Source organism: Orycteropus afer, unplaced genomic scaffold (genome assembly GCF_000298275.1).
Source record: "Orycteropus afer afer isolate SDZICR_OR568_19922 unplaced genomic scaffold, OryAfe1.0 scaffold00016, whole genome shotgun sequence".
In the NCBI taxonomy this organism is placed as follows: Eukaryota; Metazoa; Chordata; class Mammalia; order Tubulidentata; family Orycteropodidae; genus Orycteropus; species Orycteropus afer.
In genome coordinates, this window is record NW_006921603.1 from 12,277,084 (window position 1) to 12,297,430 (window position 20,347).

Consider the following 20,347-nt stretch of genomic DNA (forward strand, 5'->3'; position numbering starts at 1 on the left):
ATGCTACACGTCGTCTAATGTCCTGACTGCTCCTTCCATTGGCATTGATTGTAGAACCAAGCAACGTGAATTCCTTGACAACCTCAATCTTCTCTCCATTTATTGTGATGCTGCTCATTGGTCCAGTAGGAACAATTTAATATTTTTTAATACTCTTATCAAAATATATAAATATTTGGGTCTATAATCGTAAACTTTCTAGAGGGGTCCTTAGGAAATTGTTGATGACAGTTGTCTCTGGGGCTTAGGACTGAGTCGTATGGGGGACAGTCTCATTTTGTGGCATAGTACACTCTGGTGTTTCTTGAATCTTTAATATAGGTACATGTTATTTTTCATGAGGATAAGAAAAAAAGTTACGGTTATTAATGTAAAGAGATATACATTACATGTTTGTTTCTGTTTTAATTCATTACCCATGAAAACATTTGCCTCAAACAAAGCTTACCTATGTTAGATATTGTTTTCTTGATTTTATGGCTCAGAATGCTGAGTTCAAAGGAACTCATTTACCCAGATTGCACAATGGTAGAATGAGGATTCGAACACACAGCTGTTTTCCCTACTCCATGTTCTGTCTTCCAGGGCCAGCTGATTCTATTAAGTTCTTTTGTTTCATTGCCAAAGTAATGAGGCCTGGCAAACCCCATTCAGCAGGCCACACATCTATGCCAAATCCTTGAATACCAATAAATACTTGAAACCATGTTTCAAAATATACTATAAAATGTAAATAAGAATGACACATAGTTCATTTCAAGTTCATTCACAGCAGCAATATACAGGGTTAATTGTAAAACACATAGAGGAAGTTAACCTAAAATATTAGGCAAAGCCAGTTCCAAGGGAATGCAGTAATAAATGTTGAGAAGATTAATTATAGCTCTGAATATATCATAACTGTGTATCTTATCTTTATGTCCAGTGGAATGTAACATTATTGGCAAATTACAAATTATTGGTTGCTGCCTATGGTTTGATTGTTTGTTCAAGGAAATATTGTTGTTGATGAAGATTAATAAGAACTTGGTTTTTATAGGATGCCATAGTTATACATGAAGTCTACGAAGAAGGAGCAGCAGCCAGAGATGGAAGACTTTGGGCTGGTGACCAGATATTAGAGGTATATGACTTTAAATTTTATTTTATACTAGAAAATATGAGTCCTTTACTGACCTTGAGCACACAAAGTCAGTTTATTTATTAACTCTCTTCTACTAAACTATAATCTCACTTTTTTCTCTCCCCTTTTATAAAGCATGTATTATATTCTTCTTTTTTTTAATATATGTTGAATAGCTCCCTGGTTTAGAATCATGGCAGATTATCAACTGAAAGCTGTCAGTGAAAAAGTTTTTTGCTTAATTAAAGAAAAAATTACAACTTATACTTCTATAATTTAAATAGCAAATAAGACTGTATAATATTGCAGTTTTATTTTTTCATGTCTCCTCTATGCTTTCTTAAATTCCCTCCTAAAACACATACACACAAACACAGACACCTGATGTTTATGGACTTTATTGAAGTTACAATAATTTTTTTTTTAAATCCTAATATATCGTCACTTCAAATGGAGGTCCATATCTTGCCATCTATGTTTTCAAGTTGAGGAAAAAGCAGAACCTTCTCCCTTTAGGTAGTATATGGTACTTATTAAAAATTGAAATGCTTTAACTTGACTCTTTCAAATTGACTCTCATTTAGCCAAAGGTGTTAAAGCCTTTTAAAAAGTGCTAAGGCATGCAGTATGAATGGATGAATGGAAAGCCAATGCCAGGCTAACGTTCTGGTAGGTGGAACTAAAGAGCTTTTTCTATGGTGTGAAACCTTTAGGCAACATTTATTTCTTTCATTGGATAAATTTAATTGAATAGTTAACATTTTATGGTAGGCATGTGCATTTTGCTCTGCAGCTTTAATATAGCACATTAGGAATGACATCATAGACTTTTATTTTTCCCTTTGGTGCTTCATTTCTGCCTCCCAAGATGAAACCAGAGATATAATTAAGGGCAGCAAATATAGACAAGAAAGGGTTAAAGGAGAGGTCAGGCTGACTGCAAAATAAACTCAGGGCAAGTTATAGGATTTCTCCTGCAGGTCTTTACTGTGCTTCATCATCAGCTTAGGGTAAATCCCCAGTACATTCATTAAGGTGTAAGTGTATGAGGTTAGGAAAATAAGTGAGGCCTCTTTGGGAATTGGCGGGACTGTTTTACCTTACAACACTTTTTTAGTCGTTAAGAATTTTGGTTGTTTTTTTTCCCCCTTCCCTACATTTTCTAAGCAACTGGTATTATCATAATTGGCTTTATAAGATGAAATAGATTACACTTTCAAAGAGGACAGATTCATATGTGCCTTGATATTTATATGAATTGTAAGTCCACAATTATTCTATATGGTCACTTGACCCTAAACCTGATATGTTCATCTTCTTGATTGTGGTGTTGATTTCACAGATGTAATTCACATATTCCAAAACCTATCAGATTGTACACTTTAAATATGTGGTTTATTTTAGTCCCTTATACCTCAATAAATACTAAATTAAAAAAAGAAAACTAAATTATTTGTATTGATGGACCCTCAGCTGTAGCTGCTCCTTTCCATAAAGTATATTGATGTATAAATGAACACTCAGTAGATTAGCATGACGAAAACAAATTTATTTCAAGTGGAAAACGTCAAGTAAACCATTTCCAGAATCATATTACCCAGTCTGGCTGGATGGTCTACACGTCTCATTAAAGATGACCAGGACAGGATCTAGTCCATGAGAACATAGTGTGTGTTTCAATAAGAAATACAGCTCCCAGTTTGGTCAGGTAATACCCTTCCTTTCTAAGCAGCTTTAGGCCCCACATTTGGATCTGTTCTCATTGTAGCCAGTATGTGCTGTACATGTGCTTAATTAGCCTGTGGCCTGAAAGTTACCCTTAGAAGAAAACAGACCAGCTTTGATCGGACATTTGAGACCAGGAGGCTAAACAGCCCTTCATCTTTTCCAAATAATAGTCTTTCCACTCATGAGAGGCCTCTGCATTTGGCAAGCTGATCGTTCATGGTTTTAATATCATAAACCAAAAACCAAACTCACTGCCGTTAAGTCGGATATGACTCATAGCAACCCCTCCTTGGGTTTCCAAGGCAGTATCATTATGGAAGTAGATTGCCAGCCTTCCTTCCAAGGAGTGGCTGGTGGGTTTGAACCTCCAGACTTCTGGTTAGCAATCAAGTGCCTTAGGCACTACACCACCAGAGCTCCTTTTAATATCATGCTCAGATTAAAATCATTCAAACAGAACAAGGGGATATGCATGGTTCAAAATCAAGAAGGGAGTGCATCAAAGTTGTATCCTCTCACCAGACTTATTCAACTTGTATGCTGAGCAGATAATCCGAGAAGCTGGATTATATGAAGAAGAACATGGCATCAGGATTGGAGGAAGACTCATTAACAACCTGTGATACACAGATGACACAACTTTGCTTGCTGAAAGTGAGGATTACTTGAAGCACTTACTGATGAAGATTAAAGACTACAGTCTGCAATATGGATGGATTACACCTCAGTATAAAGAAAACAAAAATCCTCACAACTGGACCAATAAACAGCTTCATGGTGGATGGAGAAAAGATTGAAATTATCAAGGATTTCATATTACTTGGGTCTACAATCAACACCAATGGAAGTAGCAGTCAAGACATCAGACGACGTATTGCATTGGGCAGATCTGCTGCAAAAGACCTCTTTCAAGTGATGAAGAGCAAAAATGTCTCCTTGAAGACTAAGGTGCACCTGACCCAAGCCATTGTATTTTCATTTGCTTCTTATGCATGTGAGAGCTGGGCAGTGAATAAGAAAGACCAAAGAAGAGTTGATGCTTTTGAGCTGTAGTGTTGAAGAAGAATACTAAGAGTGTCATGGTCTGCTGAAAGGACTTAACAAATATGTCCTGGAAGAAGTGCAGCCAGAATGCTCCTTGGAAATGAAAATGGCCAGACTTCATCTCACCTACTTTGGTCATGTTGTCAGAAGGAATCATTCCCTGGAGAAGGATGTCATGTTTGGTAAAGTGGAGGGTCAGTGAAGAAGGGGAAGGCCCTCGGTGAGGTGGATTGACACAGTGGCTGCATTGATGGGCTCAGGTATAGCAAGGATTGTGAGGCTGGCACAAGACCAGGCATTGTTTCGTTCTGCTATGCATAGAGTCGCTCTGAGTCAGAGACAACTCGATGGCATCTAACAACAACAACAACAGATTAAAATTATGACAAGCCAGATTTTCCTTTCAAAAATATAGTCAAGTAATTTTTCAGCATGGAAAGGTTTCTGATTATATGATTAGCATGGACTATCTTCTTTCTGATTCTCCTTTTAGTGTTGGTTCTTACTCTTACCCATTGCTCTATTTTGGTACAAGTGGGAGCAGAACAAATAGAGGGTTAATGTGTGATGACTAACTTGATTATCTTTTCCTTCTAAAACAGTTGTTCACCCACTTCTTCATACACCTGTACACCTGTTACTACCCCTATGCCTCTATAATCAGTGTTCTAAATAATGCATATAGTGCTTGTATAAGGCACTTAAGATAATACATCACTCCACAATAGTCAAGCCACACAGCATTATTTCCCTCATGATCATTGGAAATTTAGTGTGTCAGACAGATCACTTTGATTTGAGCAGATATCTTGATGCTGGAATTTATGAGAAATTGTTTCTGCAATATTAGAGATTAATGGCAACATTTTTAATTAAAAATATAATTGGTAGGGTTTTTGGAAAAGGTACTTAGAGGCTTAAGAAGTAAGCCTAAGAGGTAACTTAGTTTTTTGGAGGTAACTTGTCTTTGAGTTGAGTGAGTGGTCTTGTGTGCCATCTATTGGAATACAGGAAACTAATCAGCTCAGACCACAGTTTCTAAACACGTTGTTTTCCCCTTGTTCTGAGGGTTTATGTTTAAACAGTGAGAATGCATTCACTGGTCTAAGGTAACAGTGAATAGCCATGCAGAGAAAAAACAGACTGGCTGCAATTCTTTCTATTCCTTGTGAAATATCATCCTGAACTTGTATTGAGCTTAACCACGTGCCAAACAAACCCTGTGCTGAGTGTTTGGCAGGATTTCTTTCATTTAATCCTCACAACACTAAATAGTAGTTGTTGTTAATTATTATCAACAGCAGTTCATAGATTACATGACTGAGGCATAGTTTAAGTAGTTTGTTTACACAAGGTTTCACATAGCCAGTAAGTTACAATCTGCACTATAACTGAAATCCATTTATATCCAAAACCCATTTCTTTAACCACTATTATTCTAGATATAATCTTTTTAAGTAAGTACACAAGCCTACCAAGATATACCAGGAAAAAAAAAAAAAACACAAAAAACTAGCAGCTTGAAAATTAGACTTTTAAACATTTTCTTGGCTCATAGAATTAGGTTTTAAAAATAGCTCAAAAGTCACCTTCTTCAAGGTTTCATGCATCTTTTCTCCCTTCTTTGTAACCATCCATAGTCTGTAGAAGGCTAGAATTGGAAAGAGCCTTAGACGGATCCTTCGTGTACACATGAAGGAACAGAGGTTCAGAGATGAGCTCAACATGCTCAGAGCACACATGGTGAGACCAGAAAAGGAGTAGAAGGGGCATCTTGAAGGAACTCTTCCACTCTGTCGTCCTCCTATCTATAGCGTGAACCCATCTTTCTCTGTTTTGTTATTTCCTGGCTGTGACCTTGAGGATTTCGTTACCCAGTGACTCCCTTCCGCCGAGTCCTGGGCTGCTCTGCTCCTTGATTTCTCCCTATCTAATTCACTAACCAGAATCAGGATGTGACTTTCTTTGTAGCAGTGGGGTCCAGTAGCACATTCTAAGGGTAAGTTGTGAGGCAACATAATAATATAGGGACTAAGGGTGGAAGCAGATTGTCTGAGTTCAAATGTTGCCTCCTCCACCAACTGTGTAACTGTCATCAAGTCATGTGACCTCTCCATGCTTCATTTTCCTCATTTCTAAAATGATTATAATAACTATCTACTTCACAGAGTTAGGACAAGGATTAAATGAGTAAATATTTCATAAAAGGCTAGCATAGAAACACTACATAAAGATTTAAGTAAAAAATCAGTAAGTTGGCTGTGATGTCTATTTAACAGATAAGGAAATAGTCTCAGAGAGGTTACATGACTTACCCAAATTCACGTGACTCACTGAAAACAGAGCCTTGACTGTAGTTGATGCTGTTTACAGTACAGTCTGCTGTCTACTATGTAGCCTATCTGCTGTTTGGCTCCAAATTCAAATAAGAGAACTTCAGGAGATCTGTGATGGTATTGGAAATACTTGTCCCTCATTTCCTTCTGGGTCCATTGTGGATTGTGATGTTAGCCATTAAGAATTAGGATGTCAAATCTAGTAAGCAAACTGAATCTAAAACTGCTAATATTTATTGCCCTTTTGGTCTCCATTAAATGAGCTTATTAGGTCCTGCTCCCTCTCTCATGTTGATTCCCTGGTAAAGTTCACAGCAACATAAAATTGTGTTATCTTATGCACCAACCCACCCTCTGTGCTTATTTAGGCAGTATAAGAATCACCTCCTTTATATTTAAAGCAGCTAGTACTGCTCGTGGGCACTACCTTTATGTTTTGGGAATGGCTGGAAATTTCTAAAGGTTTTTCACTGGTTGGATCAAGGAGCTCCCACAGACAGATGGTGCAGGCAGAGACCTCTAATGTCAGCAGCCCATCACTGATGCCCGTTGTTGCAGGTTAATGGGGTTGACCTGAGAAGCGCCAGCCATGAAGAGGCCATCACAGCCCTGAGGCAGACCCCCCAGAAGGTACGGCTGGTGGTGTATAGAGATGAGGCCCACTACAGGGATGAGGAAAACTTGGACATTTTTCCTGTGGACCTGCAGAAGAAGGTCGGCCGAGGACTAGGCCTGAGCATCGTTGGGAAACGGTAAAGAAATTCAAGTCAGGGTGGGCTTTTTCTTCAGAGTTCTAGGGACTAATGCTGATACACACTGAAAGAGAAAGCCTAATATAAACTAATGGTATGATTTCTAAAATTCTAATATTTATGAATGTTTGAACAATATAGGTCATATTTCTGAGAAGGTTTTACTCCTCTTTGAAAAAAAAAAAAAAAATAGTCACATCAAGATAGAACTCCAAGCACAATCCAGCCAGAGTGTTAACACTTTTATTCCTTTATAAGATAAGGACAGAGTTACAGGTTCTTTCCACCTGGTATCACCTAGAGCTGAGACTTATCAGCCACTAACAAACCAAACCAAACCAAATTCACTGCAATCCAGGTGATACTGACTCATAGCGACCCCTCCTTGGGTCTCTGAGGCAGTATCTCTATGAAAGTAGAATGCCCAGTCTTCCTTGTGAGGAGTGGCTGGTGGGTTTGAACTGCCAGCCTTCTGGTTAGCAGTCAAATGCCTTAGGCACTACGCCACTAGTGCTAGAGGTTGCTATTTCCAAGAAACAGCCAATACCAAGAAGAGAGGTGGATTTATACAATGTTGGATTTGTTCTGCCACTGAGCACAGAATATTAATTTCATACTATACTAAACCTAGACACAGTTGAGACTTAAACATCAATTCTTCATGACAGTAATTTTCTACTAAGAAAGATATCCCAAAAAATGAATAGTTTGCACTATAAATGAGGATAGATCCTAGTGGTTAGGCTGCTCTGTTGAAGTATCTGCTACTTACCATATGATGTGAATTACTGTAATTGTTCCAGGATGCCATTAGTAGGTTCTCTCTTGCAGTTTATTGGAGAGGTAAGTAATATCCTGAAACTGTAAATCTAGCTTTCATGGTTTGCTGGCTTTTAGACATCTAACGTGTACTGAATCCAACAAGGCTGCAGAATTTCCAAGTCACACTCCAATATTGCCTTAAATTGTATTGACTATCATCTTAGGAAGCATTCACATTAGTCTTACATATATTATCTCATGCACCCTCACAGAGCTCCAATGCCTTGCCCAGTGCTTTTTCTGGCATTCCAAGCTGTTAATAAAATACGAATATTAGCTACCATTTTTTGAGCACTGGATTTTGTGCCAAAAACTGTGCTGTCATTTTCTCCTGTTTGAGGTCAACAACATAAAACTGTCACTCTGAAAATACATTACAAAACAAATAAGCTGAGAGTCTTACAATTCTAAACAAAATCGGCCCATATCTGGTGCAGAACCCATCTTGAGGTTTGCTTTCTTGTTGTGACACATACATATGTCTGGAGAGATTCCATTTTAGAGTAATGATTTTGTGCTTTATTGTCTCTTAGTGGATTAATGAAATAGTCTTCACAAAGCACCAGTATTTCAGGTTGAGTTTGTAAGGAATATGTATATTCCTTAGCAAAAAAAATTCCCTTGTAATAGGTCAGATGAATAGCTTTCAAAATTTACAGTTCACTTTGACCAGCAATTCTAAGACTATGAATACTTGCAGATATGTTATTAATTGCACATTGTTTGCAATCACTAAAGTATGGAAATAACTTCTAGTTCATCAATAGGTAGCTGATCATTGAAATGAGGAAGCTCCAGGTACTGATAAGGATCAATCACCAAGACATATTAAGTGAAAAAAAAAAAAAAGCAAACTTAAAGAAAACAAAACTAGAGGGAAAAGTATGTATGTTTGTTCATTCACACACACACATTAGTACTGTACACACATATATTTGCTTATATGTACCCAGAATGTCTCTTGGAGGTACCCAAGGAATTGGTAACATTGGTTGCCTACAAAAAGGGAACCTGGAGACTAGGAACAGAGGTGAAAGGAAAACTTTTCAATGTTGTTGTTAGGTGCCATTGAGTTGTCTCTGACTCATAGTGAGTGACCTCATGTACAGCAGAACAAAACACTATCCAGTCCTATGCCAACCCCATGATCTTTACTATACCTGAGCCCATCATTGCAGCCACTGTGTCAATCCAGCTCGTTAAGGGCCTTTCCCTTTTTCATTGTCCCTCCACCTTACCAAGCATGATATCCTTCTCCAGGGAATGGTCCCTTACAACATGAACAGATGAAGTCTGGCCATTCTCGCTTCCATGGAGCATTCCAGCTGCACCTCTTCCAGGACAGATTCCATCTCATTGAGGGTCTTCTTTTGTGCTGACCCTCCACTTTACCAAACATGAGGTCCTCATGAGGGATGGGTCCTTCCTTGTAACATGTCCAAAATAAGTGCAACGAAGTCTCACCATCCATGTCTAAGGAACATCTTGGCTGTACTTCTTCCAAGGCTCATCCACTGCCATCAAGTCAATTCCAATTCATAGCAACCCCCAGTGGGTTTACAAGGCTGTAAATCTTTACAGGAGTAGATTGCCTCATCTTCCTTCCATGGAGCAGCTGGTGGGTTTGAACTGCCAAACTTCTGGTTAGCAGCCAAAAACCTTACCCACTATGCCACCAGAGCTCCTTTCTTCCAAGATAGATCTGTTTGTTCTCTGGCAGTCCATGATATATTCAGTATTCTTCACCAACACCATAATTCAAAGGCATCAATTCTTCTTTTGTCTTCTTTATTCATTATGCCCCTTTCACATGCATAAGAGGCAATTGAAAATACCATGGCTTGGGTCTCTCATAGCTTTGTCCTCAAAGTGACATCTTTGCTTTTTAACACTTTAAAGAGGCCTTTTGCAGCAGATTTGCCCAATGCAGCAGATTTGGCTGCTCCTTCCATGGGTGTTGATTGCAGATCTAAGTACAATGAAATTCTTCGCAACTTCAATCATTTCTCCGTTTATAATGATGTTGCTTATTGGTCCAATTGTGAGGATTTTTGTTTTCTTTATGTTGATGTGTAATCCATAGTGAAGGCTATATAGTCTTTAATCTTCCTCAGTAAGTACTCCAAGTCCTCTTTACTTTCAGTAGGAAAGGTTGTGTCCTCTGTATATCACAGGTTGCTAATGACTTCCTCCAATCCTGATACTGCACCCTTCTTCATACACTTCAGCTTCTCAGATTATTTGCTGAGCATATAGATTGAATAAATATAGTGAAAGGATACAACCATGACACACACTTTCTCTGATTTTAAACCAGGCAGTAACCCCAAGTTCTGTTCAAATGACTGCTTCTTGGTCTATGTATAGGTTTCTGGTCAGCACAATTAAGTGTTCTGGAATTCCCAGTCTTTGCAATGTTATCCATAATTTGTTACAATCCACCCACTCAAATGCCTTTGCACAGTCAATAAAACACAGGTAAACATCTTTCCAGTATTCTCTGCTTTCAGCCAAGATCCATCTGACATCAGCAATGACATCCCTCAATCTACATCCTCTTCTGAATCCAGCTTGAATTTCTGGCAGTTTCCTGTTGATGTACTGCTGTAACCATTTTTTAATTTCTTCAGCAAAATTTTACCTGTGTGTGATGTTATTGATATTGCTGGAAAATTTCCACATTCTGCTGGCTCACCTTTGTTTAGAACAGGCACAAATATGGCTCTCTTTCAGTTGCTTAGCCAGGTAGCTGTCTTCCAGATTTTTTGTCATACATACATGAGTGCTTCCAGTTTTGCATCCATTTCTTGAAATGTCTTAATTGGTATTCCATTCCTGAAGCCTTGTTTTACACCTGTGTCTTCAGCATAGTTTGGACTTCTTCCTTCAGTACCATTGGTTCTTGATCATATACTACCTCCTGAAATGGTTGAATGTTGACCAATTATTTTTGGTATGGTGGCTATATGTAGTATTTCCATCTTTTGACATTTCCTGCATCATTCAATATTGTTCCCATAGAATCTTTCAATACTGCAACTTGAGGCTTGAATTTTTTCTTCAGTTCTTTCAGCTTAGGAAATGCTGAGCTTGTTTTTTCCTTTTTGGTTTTCTAACTCCAGGTCTTTGTACATTTCATTATAATATTTACTTTGTGTTCTTGAGCTGCCCTTTGAAATCTTCTGTTCAGCCCTTTTATCTCATCATTTCTTTCATTAGCTTTAGCTATTCACCATTCAAAACAAGTTTCAGAGTCTCTTCTGACATCCATTTTGGTATTTTCTTTATTTCTTGTCTTTGAATTGCTTTTTGCTTTCTCCATGTATGACGTTGTTGAAAAAAGATATTTCCAATGCAAACGTCATTGGACTTGCAAAATTCTGTTATGTGATCTCTGGCATCATTTAGGAGCTCTGGTGGCATAATGCCTAAGACGTTAGACTGCTAACCAGAAAGCTAGCGGTTCAAACCCACCAGCCACTCCTTGGAAGGAAGATTGGGCAATCTACTTCTATAATGATACTGCCTCAGAAAAGTAATTATTAATGCATCTTGATTGCAAGTTCAATCAATTTCAGAATGCAGAAGTTAGTAAAAATCTTCCATTCCTTCATCGTTGGCATTAATGGTTTGTGAATAAGTTTGAATAATAGTTGTATTAACTGGTCTTCCTTGCACATCTTATCTCTGACCACAGTGTATTTCAGGATAAATCTTGAAATATTCTTTTTGACAGTGAATTTGTCACTTCTGGCATAGTAGACTATATATGATTGTCTGATTTAAAATGACAAATACTAGTCCATTTTAACCTAGGATATTGATCTTAAAACATTCCATTTCATTTTCACTATGTGCAAATTTTCCTAGATTCATGTTTTGTATATTCCACATTCTGTTTCCTAATGGATGTTTGCAGCTGTCTTCTCATTTGGAGTCATACCACATCAGCAAATGAAGGTCTCAAAAGCTTTATTCCATCTACATCATCAGGGTCAACTGTAGTTTAAGGAGAAAATTCTACCCTAGTCATATTTTGAGTGTCTTCCAACCTGAGGGACTCATCTTCCAGCTTTATACCAGACAGTGTTCTGCTGCTATTTGGCTATAATGGCTTTCATAGGCCATTTTTGTCAGAAGTAGATTGCCAGGTCCTTTTTCCTAGTCTTTCTTAGTCTGGAAGCTCCACTGAAACCTGTCAATCATGCGTGACCCTGCTGGCATTTGAAATAACAGATCCATATCTTCTGGCATCACAGCAACATGTAGGCTACCATACTTGGACAAACTGACAGACGATTGGTAGTAATTATACTAATCTTCTCTAGGGAAATAACCTAAATATTTTTAGAGTATTTAACTGTACCTTTTAAAGTGAATTTCCATTTCACTTCATTAAAATTGATATCATTTTGTAGCAATTATACTCTTGGACCTGTAAAATAAGTACTACAATAGGCAGCATAAATAGACAAAGTTTAATGGTGAGTGCTCTAACATTTATCATTTGGGAAGCTGGTAAATGTTATTGTATTATATGGCCTTATAGGGCCCTTCTTTCAAAAGTTTTAAGATTTAAGGCATGTATATAGAATGTCAGTAATCTCAGATTACTTAACAAAGAAATAATTAAGTTGTGCCAGTACCTCACTGTTTTATGGTATTAACAGAAATGGAAGTGGAGTGTTTATTTCTGACGTTGTGAAAGGCGGAGCTGCAGACCTTGATGGGAGATTGATTCAAGGAGATCAGATTTTATCTGTGAATGGAGAGGACATGAGGAATGCCTCACAGGAGACAGTGGCCACTATCCTCAAGGTGAGTCCCTTGCCTGCAGTTTCTGACTAGCTGGCACAACTCAAGTCCAGTGGAAACTGTTCTAATCTAGCTTGATTATAAAATGGGTTGGATTTTATGATGACTTACTAAACAGCATTCAGGGAACCGTACTCTGGGATTTCTAAGCTAGATGTTCATACTTGTGAATTCCAAAAGTACACAATTGTCCTCTAAATGCATTTGATGAGTAAACTCTTCTAGAGTCACAAAATCCATCCTCCCACTTTTAGTGCTGTGTCAGGGAGCATTTTATTTTGAATACATCCAACTGAGCTTTTACTGTCTGAAGGAATGTTAAAGATTTTCTTGAACAATATCTTATTGTACAGATGAATTTGAGAAGTAAAATGACATGCCCAACAACATACAGCTCTCTGCTGGAGTAGTTTTCCTACCACCCAAGCTTCCTGTCCCTGGAGTTCAAAATTCACTTCAAAGTATCTCTACTACATGGATCCTACTTCCCATGGATGAAACCGGTTAATAAATATTCTTATAAATTTCCATTCAACTATAAAGCCAGTTGTCATGGCAACCCGATGTATGTCAGGTAGAGTGGCTCCATAGGGTTGTCAATGGCTGATTATCTGAGTAGATCACCAGGGCCTTCCTCCAAGGCACCTTTGGGTGGATTCAAACCTCCACCCTTTTGGTTGGCAGCTGGGAGCATTAACCTTTTGCAGTCTGTTATGTGTTTCACAAACAGCAGTGGACGCCTTTGCAAAGACAAGTGAATTTTGTTCACTTCAAAATCCTGAGAGTCAACTTTTCAGCTGTTACTCAAGAGAAGATTTGTGTTTGGAAATTATCTGTGTTTGATTTTTCTGTCCTTCTTCCTTTCACTACTTTTTCTTAATTATTTCACTGCTCATTTATACTTTCACCAAAAGGAAAGAAGAAAAAGAGAAAAGAGATGAATTGAAATTCCATCCTTTTAGGTCCATGCTATCAGCAAAAAGTCATGAGATGAATATTGACATGATTTTAAATTTATGTTACTTTGATTCGATTATTGAATTTCCCTTTCCCCATTGTTTTCACCACCCTTTTACAGTTCTTGGCTACAGAGATGAGTGGAGGCTGTGCTAGGATGTTTTGAACATAAAAGCTGCTGTTTCTCATTTCTGTTCTGTTCTTATTTCCCAAGTGTGCTCAGGGGCTTGTACAGCTGGAGATTGGGAGACTTCAAGCTGGTTCTTGGCCCTCTTCCAGGAAGACATCACAGAATAGTCAGGTTGGTGATGACTCACTGACTCTCTTGCCCTTACTTGGGAGAAAGTCCCCCATTTCATAAATGATTGTTTGGAGATAATTACCAATATGTAGCATATTCACAACACAAAATTCAGTGTATTTGAGTATATTTGAAACATAGCTTTGAACCAGTTTATTCTGGCTTGACCCTGCTGAGAATTTGCATTTCCACCTCAGATATACTGAATCAGTATCTACATTTTAATAAGATTTGTATGTACACATTAAGAATCACATTTAAACAAGATCTTCAGGTGAGGGTCACCTGGGGATATATAAGAATCTCCTGAGGATTTGTTAAAATGTAGGTTGTGATTCAGTATACTTGGATGGAAAGGCACATTCTCGGCAGGAAGTTGAACCAGAATGAACCAGTTCCAAGTCCTGGTTTGAAATGAATTTGAAAGGTGGCATGGAAATTCATTAATCCCCAGATTTTTCTCCCCTTTATGGCCTGCAAATGTTTTCTCAGAACCACTTTTCTCTCCCACTATTAGTTCTATATTGCCTATGTACACATGTACACAGCTGTGTTTATTTAAAAAAAAAAAAAAAAGGAAAGAAAGAAGCAACATCTGGTGGCAATTTGACCCTCATTAGCACAACATTGTTCTATTCATTCAATTAAATATTGCTATAAAGTTAACTTGTGAATAGCCACTCACACATGCTGAGAGCAATTAATGGCATATTCCTGGGAGAGCAAAGAATGTGGAGGTTTCTCCTGTGGGTTTCTCTCTTGGTGGGTGATATTTTGTGGGTTAGCAAACATCTTATGTTTATTTGCAAGGCAGACATAAGTGCCACTTTTTTAAAAAACAAAGTCATTTCACTGCACTTTTTTCATTATAACAGCTGACAAAAATGAAGATGGTAGACTATTTGTTTAGTTCCATTTGGTACATAATGAAACTATAGAAACATGCATGTCTCCTCCTAATCTCTTCTGTGGGTTATGGATGGGACTTTATTTTCAGGTTAAAAACAACTTTTGGTCCTCTCCCTGGCTGCCTTAGACTTAAAGCTTCTTCAAGACCTTTGCTCAGAAGGAGATGCTTCTGCAATGCTATTGGCTGCCTCCTTTGCCTCCTTGGTCTTAGAAAATGGGTGAGAAAAAATAACTGTTCAGATAGAATCACCATACTAGCTCAGACTAGCTAGCTTGTCTCAAAGAATTCTGATACCTGATAAAAACACCATGTTAAGTTTTGGAAGTTTTCTTTTTTTGCATTTCTGGCTTCCATAATGGACATCAAATAGCATACATACTTAGACATTGTGCTGCAGTGGGGTTTCAAGAGATGACGGTTGATGATTCTGACTAGATTATCAACAGTGGGAACTTGAGATACAAAGCAGTTGCTTCAGCCAGGCTGCTTCCTTAATGGAAGACTCATATTAGTTGAATGGTTTCATTAAATCATTGATGCACACAGGAGATTAGAGTATAGATTGAACAATACTGAAGATGGAGTTATTCTTCCTGGCAGAGTATGAGAAGGTTACACAGAGAACATTCCATTGGGGTTCACTCCAAAAGATTTTGACAGGTAGAAAAGGGAGAAGGGACCTCAGATAGAGGGAATAGTACATACCAAAGTATGAAGAGATCAAAGAAATTCTTGTGTTTTAAGCTTGGATTGACAGGTGAGTGGGTGAGTAGAGCTTGGTTTCTGTTCTTCTTGAGGAGTATATATGAGCATCTTAGTAATTAATAAAGCTTCAGACTAGGTTAAATACAAAGCTAACAAATTCAAAAACTGTGTAATTAAATGTCAAATAAACTACCATTATCATTTTTCTGTATGTGAATGTGAGCTGTCATATTTTGTTCAGTACTAATCTCTAATGTTGCACAGAATTTTCTATTTCACAGGATGGAAATTGATCTCAGTTTAAAAATCAAAAATGGTTTTCTATCCTTGTCCTTAAAATTTATGGCCGAGATATGACTGTTTGCATGGATAGTGGGCCAGTTTGAAGAAAGCCTATAGCCAGCTGTAAAAAGGAAGCATCTTCCATCCCTATGAGCTGAAAACCAGCCCCTGATCCAGATGGACAAAAAGAGGATCCCATTCCCAAACATTCAAATCCAGACCTATTGAAAGCAGTTTGGGCTCTCTAAGGGCACAGATTTTCTTCTGGGCAATTACAAGACAAGGAGATAGCTGCTGCCTTTTGAGGGCTAGCTGGAATTTCATAACCACTTGGCTTGCCTATAGAAAGTAGATTGATTAGTAGAGAACTTCTAGCTTTGGGGCCACCAAAACTCTTCTTTAAAATAGCTTTTCCCAATAATCAGGAAAGAGTGTCTCTACTTTGTAAATAAAAGTGTGTATTGGGTGAAAAAAAAGCACTTGAGAAATCTTTTCTTCGGTGGGAATACATCCAAGCAAAGTACATATTTATAAAAACCATGACAAATACATTTTTCTGAGAGTTTTACAGGAAAGTTACAGTATGCTGTACTTCCTCAATTCTGATTAGTTATCCATGGTCCCACCGTTGATTTAATCATAGTAAGAAAACACTCCTCTAAATGTGTATGTCCACTGTGAAGTGTATCAATGTCTGCAACTTACTTAGAAATGAATTGAAAAAAAAAAAAAGCATGAATTGAGTGGTGGAAAGATGAATGGCAGATAGATGCTTGGATATGTGATAAAGAAAATATATTTACAATAACAAAATATGGCAAACTATTAATTTTAGAATCTATATGTTATGTACATGAATGTCTATTATACAGTTCTTTCATCTTTTCTATAAGTTTGAAATCTTTCATATTTAAAGCAATGTTAAACAACTTGCATCAGGATTAAGGAAATGAATCAAATTATACTATGTCAACTGATAATTGTGATCTTAGGTTTAGCCTAAAATTTTATGATACTATTAGGCACAGTTTTAATTTGGAAGGAACATTCATTTTTGGCAGTACTTTCTACGTTAAAAAGGGCCTTTGCTATGTGTACAGTTTTCATTCAATAGCCACTAGCCATAAAATGACTGTACATTTTAGACCTCAAGTATTTATTTAAGTAAATAAAAGGACAAATAAGGGAAGTATAGCTGATTGGAATGAAGTATTACTGATCCCAGGAAAATCTGCTAAGAAAAAAAACACATACCCTAAAACAAGCCTTTTCCCCTTGATAATTGCTATTTTCTCCTACAATTGAGGTTTTCAGTTGGTTGAGTTACCATTAATCAAGGTTTTATTAGACTTGTGTTAGCAAAATATATCATGTAATTTAGGTAGGAGAGAAATAAATGTTGACTGTAGCCCCATAAGACACATTTATCAGTTACCCTTGAGTTCTGAGTCATGACCACCCCATGTGTGTCAGCATAGAACTCTGCTCCACAGGGTTTTCAATGGCCAGTTTTCCCAAAGTGCATCACCGGGTGTTTCTTCTGAGGTGCCTGTAGGTGGAGTCAAACTTCCAACCGTTCTGTTAGCAACCAAGTGTGTTAACCATTTACACCACCCAAGAGCTCCAAATGACACTTTCTGCCCATTAAGAGATCATATATAGCTATGTAGCAACCTAGGGAAATGTGTGGGTTTTTTCATTCATGAGGAGCAAAAGAATCAGGAAGATGGGAGATTGTTTTCTGCCTTGATGATTGAAACCATATATACATTGAAGAAAAGGATAAATGGGATTACCCATAAATGGAATTAAATGGGAGACTTTGGGTGATTTCCCCCCCCCTTTTTTTTTTGGCCTCTTCAAAATTCTCTATTACAATAATAATTAACATGATTCAGTAATTAAGAGAGATAGTATGAGTTTGTTAGGACGGAATCTGTTTCAGCACAGCTAGCCATGGGTTTCCTTTTCAGGAGAGTCAGCACAGCACACACAGCTTCTTTCTTCCTTCCATCACGCCTTGCATCCCCAGCCTGCAGAACCTGGGCGGCCCAAAAAGAGCTTCCCATCCTTCCCCAAAAAATCCAGGTATTTATATACAAATCATTCTGTTAACTAATTATAAAATGTTAGTGTTTGTTTCTTTGTTTTTATTGTGAAAGTTTACAGCACAATTTGGTTTTCCACTCAACGATTCATACATATTGTGTTGTGATGTTGATTGCACATAACGCACTCTTCCCACTTCCTCCTTGTGTTTACCATTTCTCTTTACCCTTACCTATCCCTTCCTGCCTTCTGAACTTTATCACTGGCACTGGGCAAGTGGTGCCCTTTTGTTTTCACATGGTTGATTGTTCTAATGACTTTGTATCTCCCTGGTATTATTGTTCACCTTATAGGCCTATCATTTGCCTGAAAGTTGAGCCACAAGGGTGAGTCAGTTCTAAACTTGAAGGAAGTCTAAGGGCATAGCCTCAGTCCAGGAGTCTCTGTCAGACCACTAAGCCTTGCCTTTTTTATGATTTTGAGTTTTGCTTCACATTTTTCCCCACTCTATCCAGGACCTCCTATTGTGATCCCCATTAGAGCGGTCAGCACCAGTGGTAGCCAGGCATCATCTAGTTCTTCTGGTCTCAGGTTCTTGGAAGCTGGGATTCACGTGGTACATTAGTCCTTTGGCCTAATTTATTAGTGTTTTAAAAAGCAATTTTCACTTTCAGTAGAATGTTTTTAAACCTTTGGATTTAACCACGTAGTCCCAAGCTGTCTGCAAGTCCTGTTCTAAAGGAAGTCAAGCCACAGAGAATCATTTTTTGAATGTGCCTTTAACTTTGTATACATGCACATGAAAAACAAAAAACAAAAATCCAAAGTAAAACTATTTACAAAGAAAAAAATAACAAATTATAGACCATTGGAGACAGGTTGGGGATGGGTAGGGAGAGAGAATCTTCTTAATTCTTTCATTGGGTAGAGAAGTATGTTTGATTAAGGCAGAAAAATAGACAATGAAACACAAATGGATCACCCTCCAAGCCATTTAATCACCTTGTTCCAGGCAGTCCATCAGCTTTTGTCAGACCAAATGATTATGGCCGCATCGATGTCAAACAGAGAGAAAACCTCTTTGTAATAGAGGACACAGCTCCTGATCAATGACTGCCGGGTTAGACATTGAGAGAATGTATAATGCCTTCTTGCTTTAGTATTCTTTCATGAAAGGTCTAGAAAATGATACCATTCTCATGAGATAATATTGTATCCTAAATATATTATTTCTGAATTTTCAAAAAGTTAATTGTGTCACTTCTTTGTTTATTTATAGGCACAGATACGGGACCAAGGACTGTTGAGATAATCAGAGTGAGTCATTAATTTTGCTGTGTTTCTTTGCTGGTTTGTGTTGGCTTTGCTTAAAATATGTATTTTCTCCTTAGTAAAATTTATTGAATTGTTTATGTGTGCTTTCAAATTACTGAAGTAGTAAGTAATTACTATATAACATAAACAAAAAGATTTAGAAAATTATGTTTAAGCACAAAGATAGCCACTTCTTTTTTTTCCACATATGCCTATCCACCACATTTTGTGCATGTGTGTATATGTTTTATGAAATGAAGTGTAGTATCATATTGGACATACTCTTGTATGTCTTTTTCACTTTGCAGCATGAAATCTTATGCAAGCCAATAAGTACTTTTTTGACAGTATATACTTTTTTGACTTTTATTCATTGTACAGTATTCCATTATATAAACATGCTGTAATTTTCTTAATCAACTTCTTACTGAACAGTTTGCATATTTTTCAGTTCTTGACATCTTTAATAACAAAACATTTTTGTATTTTAATTTTTGCACACACAACGGATGATTTCCTCAGGATTAATGCTTAGAAATGAAATTATTGGGTCAAAAACCATGCTTGTTGCTAAAGTCTTTGATACATACAGCTAAATGGCTCTGGTGAGAAGACTGTGTAAGATCCATTTCAATTCATAAATTTCTCAAAACCTGATTTTCACAAAACAGGCAATTTCTGTTTTGATCAGTTTAGCCATAAACTGGGGACTCAAGAAGTAGTAAAATATTTACAATAGCCAAAACTTGGAAACAACCTAGATGTCCAACAACTGAGGAATGGATAACCAAACTTTGGTACATTCACACAATGGAATACTATGCAACACTAAAGAATAATGTAGAATCTGCAAAACACCGCATAATGTGGATGAACTTGGAGGACATTATGCTGAGCAAAATAAGTCAGTCACAAAAGGACAAATATTGTATTAGTCCGTTATTGTAAAAGTTAAGGAAAGGTTTATATATTGGAGGACATTTTCTTTGTTGGTTACCAGGGGTGAGAGGGGAGTGGAGGGGAGGGAATGCTGTTAGATAGATAGAGATAAATATTGATTTGGGTGAAGAGAAGGGCAATGTACCAAATGTGAGTGACCAATATGGCAGCATTGAGAATGAGAAAGACATAGAGAGTTACATGGGCAGTACAGACAACAAATATGAACCCCTTTGCATATACAGTACTGAGTTGTCAGTGAAAGCAAAC

General features: G+C 37.5%; 1 protein-coding gene across 1 annotated transcript in view; it reads left to right on the forward strand.

The window, feature by feature from the left end:
• Window positions 1-20,347, forward strand: part of LOC103213658 (inaD-like protein) — a 216,320-nt gene that overhangs the window by 164,684 nt on the left and 31,289 nt on the right. The window contains exons 9-14 of the mRNA XM_042783334.1: window positions 1,040-1,123; window positions 6,790-6,983; window positions 12,476-12,623; window positions 13,792-13,878; window positions 17,749-17,863; window positions 19,110-19,141. Of these exons, the coding sequence (XP_042639268.1) occupies window positions 1,040-1,123; window positions 6,790-6,983; window positions 12,476-12,623; window positions 13,792-13,878; window positions 17,749-17,863; window positions 19,110-19,141 (660 nt within the window). The remainder of the gene's footprint in view (window positions 1-1,039; window positions 1,124-6,789; window positions 6,984-12,475; window positions 12,624-13,791; window positions 13,879-17,748; window positions 17,864-19,109; window positions 19,142-20,347) is intronic.